Consider the following 10,438-nt stretch of genomic DNA (forward strand, 5'->3'; position numbering starts at 1 on the left):
TTCTAAAGAGCAACAAATAGACAATTTTGAAATAAACTCTAAAAACCAATTGAATAAGTTTATGTACATGACTATTGGTGGAGTGAGAAAATATTAAACTGGCAAAAATAAAATAGAAATACCTACGACATTAACAAGAAAAAAAAAAATAAAAATAAATTATGTTTCTAGAGAGGTATCGAAAGTCCATCAAATGGTAACTGCTCAGATACCTAACATACTGGTAACTCGCACCTGGTCAACAGACTGACCCAGGACGCCTTTCTGACTAGCTTAGGGCAGACACGGGCAAAGCATCTACCCTAGAGAGAAAGAGTGGAGGGAAGGGAAGGCATGGGGAGTTGGGGGCAGAGTTGAGGGGAGTTTCAAGGATAAGACTGGGAATCAAGTGAGGGCATGGAGGAGGAAGTATACAAATAACTGCAACCACGTATTAAAAATAGACTATATGAAGGAACAGTGACAACATTGGACCTTTTATTTATTTTTTTTTTTATCAAGCTCCTCCCCTTTTCCAAGAGGATCACTGCTGCAACCCATTCTTGGGAGGTCAAGAGGTCACACTCCAGAACTCGAGCATTCTGTCACTCAGGCGGGTCACACATTACACCCGCAGATTTTACCATAATAAATAGTCAAGGCTGAGGGCACAGTTCTCTTGGCTAAAAGAATGTGCTTCTCATACCATGTTTTGTCCATCCGTGGTACCTCACATTACACCAGTGCTTGGGGTGGTAACTTCTAAGAGGTGGCCAATGGGAAGAGGCGTGAAGTGAAACATCCAACAAGAACTCAGCTATACACATTACTATGAGAAGCAACCATGCATCCTCTCTGCTATTTTATATATGGTGGTCCATAGTGCAAATACGGCCAGTCCATTAGGGGCCAACTTCATCACAAAAAAGGAACAAAGATCATGTATTAAGCAAGATATGTATAGTCTGGGTCACTTGTGCCATTATCTCACTTCACTAAACAGCCACCCCTTAATTTTAAAAAAGTGGCACCAACACTCCAAGAGAACAACAAACACTTACCATCATTAATGGTTACATGTGAAGTATCAAAATGTGCCACATACATCATTCATTACCTACACTTACATATGGAAAACAAAATGAACCACCCCAAAACACAGCAGACTTTCAAGTCCACATCTGTTTAAGCTTGCGACACAAACTGCAGGCCACTGAGGCCCACCTCCACCTCATAAACCCTGTGGAACCTCACTTTTTCACATACACAGAAAGTCAGTTTACCTGGCAGCATGAATGTTTATATGTCAACATATATGGATTATGTTTTGTCCACATACTGACATGTATGTTTACCACTGTAAAATATACATACTGCCCCACAGATGTCAGCAAGTGAATGTGCTTACATGTGTGGAGGGGGGACCTGAAGGTAACGGTATACATACAGCCTATAATCCTTTGAAGCCAAGACCACTGATCCATCATCCATGAGAGCCACATCGAAACATTGTGCGTGCTTCACTTTAGATTCGTATGCTGACACCAACTGTCCATCTTGCGTGAACAGGGTAAGGTTGAAGTTGTTATGGTTGTCTGCTATAAGCACCTCCCCTTGACTGTTGATCCCCACACCTATTGGGTAGTTGGTGATGCCCTCTCCACCAATCTGACGAAGGTACTGGCCCTCATAGTTGAACACCTGTTAGGATGGAAAATGTTGTTATCTTGATTTAAGCTCCCACCTAAGGATGGGGAGAGGTAAGGTTCAACAATCACGAAGAGAAATCACAATAGTGCGAGACCCATAAAAAAAAATCAGAGATATGGTCTAGACAACCATTTACACATTATTAAAGTCCCTGGAATCTTGGTTACACCACACAGGCCTAACCATCTGTATAGAATTTTTGTGGTATTTTCTTCACAGATGTGCTTCACATCCACATGCCTGATGGTCAATCTGTAAACTATCCAAGCTTAAAAATGGGGTGCTAAGCCTCTGCTCTGTGCATCTCCATCCATAATTCAACAAACCTCACCCACGCCAATCCCCCGGCTTCATGTGCTTGCATAATGTGCTTTAACAAAACACATTTACCATATCCATCCACTTATTCTTGGCCTACCACTCCCTCCCACTTTCAAGCTCTCAAATACCCTTTCCATCACCCGAAATACATCTATCCCTTCAATACCATACCATTTCAGCACACACTTTTCTAGCCTATTATTACCTGTCTCCCTTACCTGCATTTTGCAAAATCATGTAATTTACTGGCTGTTTGGGTGTAATGTCTCAAAGTCAGACCTAAAATAGGCTTCCAGTACTTAATTTGCTCTGCAAAGAAAAACTGTGTCAAAGAAATATTTCAGCAAGGCGCTATAAAGTGCACCTACTTTGGGGAATGGTGTATGAGAGGAGAGACCAGCCACATCATACAGCTCATCTGGTTCACATAGGAAAGTAATTCCTTCTTCTACCCATCTTCATTTCTCAAAGCCAATGCATTTACCTTCCAATTCACCCATCATGCAGCAGTCACCATACTCAAATGAAGTGCTTGACGCCTGCATTATGCACTATGCTACAACAGAGGGTGCTCTGTCCCCATTTAAATGTCCTGATTGCCCTTGTGTGGGGGGACCAACAAGTACTTACAGAACATCAAGTATATACTTACAACGTGTTAAAATATGAGCATCTTTCCAGCAGGTTCCACTTGTCCCTGGTCACTTCCTTTTACCACTGATATTAAGCTACACACTTGTCAAAACAAGAATGGGTGTGACATCACATCTTTTAATTACTCTTCTTTCCACTTCAAGTGGCTCTACTACACTGAGGAACAGCAATAAGCCTAATGGTTTCCTTTAACTCACAGAATGGTTTACAAAGGTGGGTGGTAACCATCTGCAATAGGATCATGTGGAGCCAGCTATGGTTCCCCTGCTAACAAGTTGGAGTGATGCAAATGCAGTGTCCATCCAGAAACCAAACCTCCACACCAATCAACCACAAGGGAACATCAGTTCACTGCAGGGGACAGCCCTGCAGGGGCAGCTGTTTGCATATGGATGATTGGTCTGCTTGGCCAGACTGACCAGGATTGATCAACATTAACCTTCTCACCTAGGTTTCCTCATTTCCCTGAGACTAAGTATGGAATGGCCAGAAGAGAGGATGGTCTCTTGGTTAGACCCACCTTCTCCTACTTGGGGATGCTGCACCCAAACCACAGGCATTTCTTACCCCCATCCCCTAAAGTTATGCACTTTCTTCCTCAGAAATGGGTAGCTTTAACACAGCACAAACCATCATTTCACCAAACAAAGCCCTTTCTAGTGTAAGGGTTTGATATACAAATGGCATTCATTACTTTTGAGGTATTATACATGAGGCTAGTAAACTAACAAGTTATTGAATAACACTCATATTTAGTGGCTAGTGGGATGCAGTGCCATATTACTGCCTGCTCAGACAATCTTCTTCCCTCTTTCACACATCTGTATGCCATTTAGTGGTTTTACACATACTGTATATGGGAAACCTTTATAAACAATCAAGTCATGCAATGTGCCAGCAGTTATGTGGTTGTGCTGTGCTCTCAAGCATGATCCCCAGGATAGGTTAACATGGTCATAGTGCCTCACTGAAGTATTTTTCTGTCAAGCAAAGTAAAGTATCAGTACTAGGATAAATATCTGTCAAGGAACTAAACTTTTACAGCCAGCAAATTGGAAGATAAATTCTATTTTTATCATTTATAAAGTCTGTAACATGCATGCATCAGCCTTGATCACCTAATGGCAATCTATTTGGTCCTTTATCCCTGAGGCCTCACTCTATGACCTCATTCCAGGTCTTTTTTGGTCTGCCGCTCACAGCCCTACTCCTGGTGCTCACACTTCTCACCTTCCGCACTCAATTCTACACTAACAATTTTTTATCTACTCAATGTACTAAACACACATTTCCTCAAAAATCCCATTTCACACACTTACTCTATAGAAATTCCACATTCAAGCCATATAAAAATCTCAATTCTGAATGTCAGTGTGGGCATTGGCACAACTTCATGCAATCCTCTTGCACCCTCCACACTTGGACTTCTATGTAGCATCAAGGTCTTCATTGCAACAGGCACTTTCCTTACTTATGCCACTTTACACTCCACTTCCTTTGCAAATTTACTTCTTTCTATTACTGCAAGAAAGTCCTCAAAATCCCTCACCAATTCAAATTTTTCTGCATTCAAATTCACACCACTCTCACAGACATTCACAGAAACCATAGTACAATACAGTATATGAAATACATTAAGTGATTAGTTGGCTTAGATAATATTTACTTTCATTCAGAAGATTCAAATGGATTTCCTTGATTACATCCAAATACTAAAAATGTGGAAAAGTTTCTAGAGAAGGAAAAGAAGTTGTATGTGGCCTTCATGGATTTGGAAAAAGCATATGACAGGGTGGATGGAAAAGGATTGTGGAAAGTATTAAGATTATATGGAGTAGATGAGAAGTTGTTGAATGCTGTGAAGAGTATGTATGAGGGTGCTAAGGCCGTAGTGCGTGAGGATAGTGAACTGAGTGAATTTTTCTATTTGAAGGTTGGGTTGAAACAGGGATGTGTCATGTCTCCATGCTTGTTCAATCTGTATATGGATGGGGTTATCAAAAAGATACAAGGTAGGGCAGTGGATGCTGGAGCAGCCCTAGTGAGAGAGGGCATAGGTGGATCTAAGCGGCTATTCCGGGGGGGTGGGGCATGGGGGGTCAAAGACATAGTCTGGTGGGGAGAAGCAAGAAAGGGGTGCCATAGATGTCTATGGGGGGGGGGAGGTAGTAGCCAATTTATTTAAATTTCACTACTTGTTATGTATATATCTAATTCTTATAAGTAACTTTCAGAAGGCTAGGCTAGATATACAGAGAATGTTTTCTACATGAAAACATTCACCAACATCCTCATTTCCACACACACACAAACACAGGTATTAAAACATACATTTTGTGTGTGGCATCTATATGTCTGGGTGAGGTTAAAGTGCCTGATGCTTCTCCTTGCTTATGGCCCTAGGAGTTGAAAAGGACAAGAGGTGCAGAAACAACTGGAAGGAATTACAGAGGGGCACCAACATACCTCGTGGGTGGGGCCATGGCACCGATAGTGCCCCCCTAAATCTGCCAGTGAGAGAGGGTAGTGTTTGGAAACTCCCTGTACTGTTGTTTGCAGATGATACTGTGTTGTTAAGTGAAGATAAAGGGGAGCTGCAAGGCTTGGTGGATGAGTTTGGGAGGGTGCGTAAGAAACAGAATCTAAATGTGAATGGAGGGAAGAGTAAAGTTACGGTCTTCGAGAGAAATGAAGTCAGTGAATGTACAGTGAGGCTGGATGAGGAGGAAAAGGAAAATGTTAGTGCGTTTAAGTACTTGGGTAGTGTGATGAGTAAGGACATAAGTTTAGAGAGTGAACTGCTTGAAAGGGTACATCAAGGAAGAAAGGTTGCCGGTTCCTTGAAAGCAGTGATAAAAAACAGGGAAGTGAGCATGGAGGTGAAAAAGTTACTGCATGACAGTATTGTGATACCAACTCTAATTGTTTGGAAGTGAAGCTTGGACCTTGTTGGAAGGACAGAAGTCTAGAGTGAGAGCAGTGGAAATTAGTTATTTGAAAGAAGCATGTGAGTCACATGGAGAAAGACTGACAAATGAGGAAGTGATGGAGCATTGTGGTGTGGATGTAATAGGAAGCATTAGGAGAAACACACTGAGGTGGTTTGCCCATGTGGAAAGGATGGAGCGTGAGAGACTAACGGAGGAAAGTGTATGTGAGTGAGGTGGAGGGGGGGGAGAGGGAGAAGAAGGCTAAGGATGAGATGGAGGGATGGAGTGGAGAGGTATATGAGAGTGGGGTGTGACCTGGGAGCAGGGCAGTGAAATGGCAGGGGACAGGGAGACATGGAGGCGATTTGTTTGTGGCCACCCCTAAAGGGATTAAGGCATCTGGCAATAGATGGACTAAGAATGTTGCACCTTGACAATGAAATGCTTCACTGTATTAAAATAACTACCCTAGAAAAATATAATAACTTCCAATTATTTTATTTAAAAAACAAGCAGAACTGTCCAATCAGCATTCAAACTCACTCTCTATTCCCCAGAGAGGATGGTAAACTATTAAAAAGGAAACTTCAGCTTTTAATTCACCAGGTATAAGTTCAGATGAACCTACATTTTATATATACTGTAGAGAGAGAGAGAGAGAGAGAGAGAGAGAGAGAAGGGATATAGAATACTGACCTTGACACAATGTGCACGGTTATCAGAAATGAAGATTTCCTGCTTATCATTGACCACCACTCCATTGGGGAACTCCAGGTGGTTGGGGCAATTGAACTGGTGGAGGACAGTGCCAAACTGGTCAAATATGATCACCCGCATCACCTTGCACTCCACCACGATGATCCTTCCCTTGTTGTCCACGGTCACTCCACGTGGGTAGCACAGGGTGTTGGCTCCAAACTTGCGTACAAACTGACCATATTGGTTGTAAATCTGGATCTGATGGGTTGGTGAGCGCTCTGTGACTATGATGTCACCACTAGTGCGAACAACTGCCACTCTGTTAGGGTACAGCAGCTGCCCATCTCGCTTCCCACATTCTCCAAACTGAAATTTGAATCGTCCCTCTTTGTCAAAGATCTGAATGCGATGGTTATTTGTGTCTGCTACAATTATGTCATTCTGTGCATTTACAGCAACTCCACTGGGCTCTGTAAACTGTCCCTCGAGCACTCCAAATTCACCAAACTTGCAGTGGTAAATCATCTTCTGTCGCTTTATCTGAGAACGAGGGGGGAAGATGGAGCAGGAGAAGAACTTGTGGGAGATATCATGGATGACTGGGTCTGGTGCAGGGACACCATTCACTCCCTCACCTCCACTGAACACACCATCACCCCCACAACTCCACTTCTCATAAGACGTCAGTCCATTCATGTTTAAGTCTCCAAGGCTGGTGGAAAATGGACCAAGAGACTGAGAGGAGCTGAATCTTTTTGACAGAAGAGCAGAGAGCTGGGAGCTGCTGTAAGGACGTTCTAGCATTCCATTCAAGTTTGCGTTCATTCCACCACTAAGACCTCCAGTAAATCCATTACTTAGTCCATTGGCTAGTCCATTTGTAAGGCTGGTTGAAAGGCTTGAACCCAGACTATTAGTCAGGCTAGTTGAGATTCCATTAGTCATTTGTGAAGCAGGTGGGGCAGGGGCAGAAGTGGGTGGCTGCTGCTGACCACTTACCCCTAAACCACTACTGCTAAGTGTGGTCAGGCCAGATAAACCATTCAAGCAAGTGTTAATGCTGTTCATACTGCTCACCGAAGTTGACGAGGACGGGCGGGCAATGGGTGGGAGCTTAGCTGGGCCCACTTGGATATCAGATGAGGATCGGATGTAACCAAACGTATTACGTACGCCCACTTGTATGGCTGGGTAATTGCTGACGAATTCCAAGTCGCTCACATTCTGCATCCCCAGGTCAAAGTTCTTGCCCATCTGCTCGGACAGCTTTCCTTCAATCAATTTACGGAACATAAGAACCTCTGTGGTATTTGCGTATTTTCTCATTTTATCAACAAAGTCACAAGTGGACAGCAACTTGTCCACACATTCCTGGGCCTTCTGGGCAAAGACTGACAATGAAACCTGTTTGGCATGGTAGAGGGAGTCCAATTCCCGAAGTAACTCTGTTTTACGTTCCTCAACCATGGTTGTGTAGAATGTGAATGTATCATGAATCTCGCTCTGGGCTTTCTCATACTGCTGTTGAAGCCTAGTTGACGAGCCTTCAACTGATTTGACACAGGAGCGGAGATCAGCTGCCCTGGAGCGTCCACCTTCCATGGCATGACAGATTTGATCCAGATGGCGGGGGGCAGCATCATTAAGTGCCTCATATTCATGCAGTCCTTTTGGGTGATCCAACAGAGTGCAGTCCATACAGATAGGATGACTGCAGGTTACACAGAAATACTTGAGTGGTTCCCCTTTGTGTTTGAGGCAGGTCACTGGCCGCTCATCACGCTGGGCCAGTTCAGCCAAAGTGACCACACGGTGGCCTTCAAAGCAGTGCATGAATTGGTGCGCCATGACGCAGTGAGGACACAGCAACTTGGCACAGTCCAAGCAGCGGGCCACAGCGGCCACGTCACGACTCTTGCACGCAGTACAGGAGGCAGGCTCATCGACTGGGGCCTCCAAGAGTCTATGTAGGGCGTAGTCTGGCAACAGGAGAGGTGGGGGGGCAGTGGTCACAGCCTGGCAGGTTGGGCACACCAGACGCTCACCCTCACAAACCTTCTCCAGGCACCCCAGGCAGAACACGTGTAAGCAGGACAGCACTCGTGGCAAGACGAATGTATCGTTACATAATCCACACACTGTAGCCACTGGTGAGCTGCGTCCCACCACCGATCCTGCAATATAACCACCTTGTACTCCCAGTACAGCGCTTAATTTTGTACCATGCAATACCCTAATAAACATCCCATACCAAAACCTGCTTTTGCTACATGTTACCACTCTCCAGCTATGTAAAGCCACAACCTACTATCACATGACAACTAATTTTTCCCTCACTACTTCAAGTACTTTAACAACTTACACCTGTTCAAACTTCATTACTGTAGTCATAAACACTTGCAGCTTTACATTTACTGTTTTGCCATCAGACAGCACACTAAACATTACAGGCTGCTCACATCAAAACAACACATCAAATAACATCAAGTGACCCATGTTTCCTCCTAAAGAATCCTCATATTGAGGTTAGCTTTGATACAGTTGATGTTTTCTATGGACTGGAAGATAAACCAAGTGCCAAACCAGCTAATTACATTGAAGATTGCTGGACACAGTTGGGGAAAAAGATTTTTCAGATGTGGAAAAAGATTTGTAACAATGTGAGAGCCTCAGCTCAAACTCAGACTCACCCACTCACTTCCTCTCTCATATTTTATATATAAAGTGGTAGTTGTATAGCTTTATCAGCCTGTAGCCCCATTTCACTCATGGTAGTACCTCTCACGGCTGATGGCAGCCAAGTACCTACTACTCATTGTCCTGCTCTTGCCAACAGCTAAGACACTTACAAATTGCTATAACATCAAATAGTGTCAGTAATAGCTTACACTGCAAGAAAAAAATAAAAATAAATAACTACCGTACAAACATTTGCTACCAATCAGTGCATCTTTAACTGAACATTAGCTATGTATAATAATATGTATATACTGTATATTGACCCCTTCAATCCGGTAACATTTTTATTTCATTCCTATTCTCTCCTAACAGTTTCATTCAGTTTAGGGGAGATTTCACAGTATAGGAGTATGGCTATATTTCAACTCTCTAGCTCCTAAGCTGAATAATACAATTAGTAAATAGCAAAAACAAACTGTAATAGTGTAATGTCAGTGGAGTGAAGGAATTACAATTTTTTAAATATCATACTCTATATGAACAACACAACCATGAATAAACTTACACTACTTGTGATCAATGCAGCACTGGCAATGGAAATGAATGAAGTTGAATTTTTACCAGGTTCTCAGTAAAAAGACAATGCAGTCATGAAGCAAGTGAGGACACACTGTTCACAAGTCACAAGTTTGGCCATCCGGTCACCACATGCAATAAAACCAAAAGATAAAGATAATGATATGATGCATAACTTCAGAAATAAAAAATTGGTGGGGTCAGATACAGGCTAAGGTTTAACTAAGCTTTTACTACCAGGACTCAAACTGAATTGGAACTATACGGAGGTAACAAGAATAAAATATGTAAGGATTTAACCCCCTAGAGGTACAGTAATAAGAAAATATGTCATCAGACTGATGGGATAATGACAAACTACATTAAATAACTGTTAAGCATTGTTTTAAGTGTAAGTGGTGAGGGAAGAAGGTTTAGTCCAATCCCTACCAACTACATGAGGGCCATCAAGGCAGAGAAGATGCGGATGAATGAATGATCCAATTTACGATTCACGCCCCTATTTCAGCTGTGGGTAGGAAAATGTCTTACCTGTCGTGGAGGCTGGGGGTGAGTTCTCCAATGAACGAGGTGGGTCTGAGTCTATGAGAGAGCCAAGGGGGGTCCCGGAGAGTGACTCCAGGGAGGGGGTGGGTGACCCTACTGACATCCTCTCACACACCCTCACCACAACCTGAAACAAAACTCAATCATTAGCATCATATCAATTATCTTTTATATATATATATATATATATATATATATATATATATATATATATATATATATATATATATATATAGTGTGTGTGTGTGTAAAAGGATTTCAATGAAATGTATGGTTCCAAATGGGTTACAGATGGGCCCATTCAGTTTCATGTCAAATGAAATTTACTAAAGAGTTGTCTTGAC

At 42.7% G+C, this 10,438-nt stretch overlaps 1 protein-coding gene across 1 annotated transcript; it reads right to left on the reverse strand.

The window, feature by feature from the left end:
- Positions 1–1,348: 1,348 nt before the first annotated feature.
- Positions 1,349–10,197, reverse strand: LOC145410452 (protein brain tumor-like). Its single transcript, XM_080280605.1, has 3 exons — positions 10,080–10,197; positions 6,291–8,467; positions 1,349–1,680 (listed from the first exon to the last, which is right to left on the reverse strand). Exons 1-3 carry the CDS (start codon positions 10,195–10,197, stop codon positions 1,384–1,386), a joined length of 2,592 nt encoding a protein of 863 aa, XP_080136731.1. The 3' UTR covers positions 1,349–1,383.
- Between the last annotated feature and the right edge of the window lie 241 nt (positions 10,198–10,438).

The sequence above is a fragment of the Coenobita brevimanus genome, chromosome 85, assembly GCF_032717465.1.
Source record: "Coenobita brevimanus isolate Jiangsu-jjx chromosome 85, ASM3271746v2, whole genome shotgun sequence".
In the NCBI taxonomy this organism is placed as follows: Eukaryota; Metazoa; Arthropoda; class Malacostraca; order Decapoda; family Coenobitidae; genus Coenobita; species Coenobita brevimanus.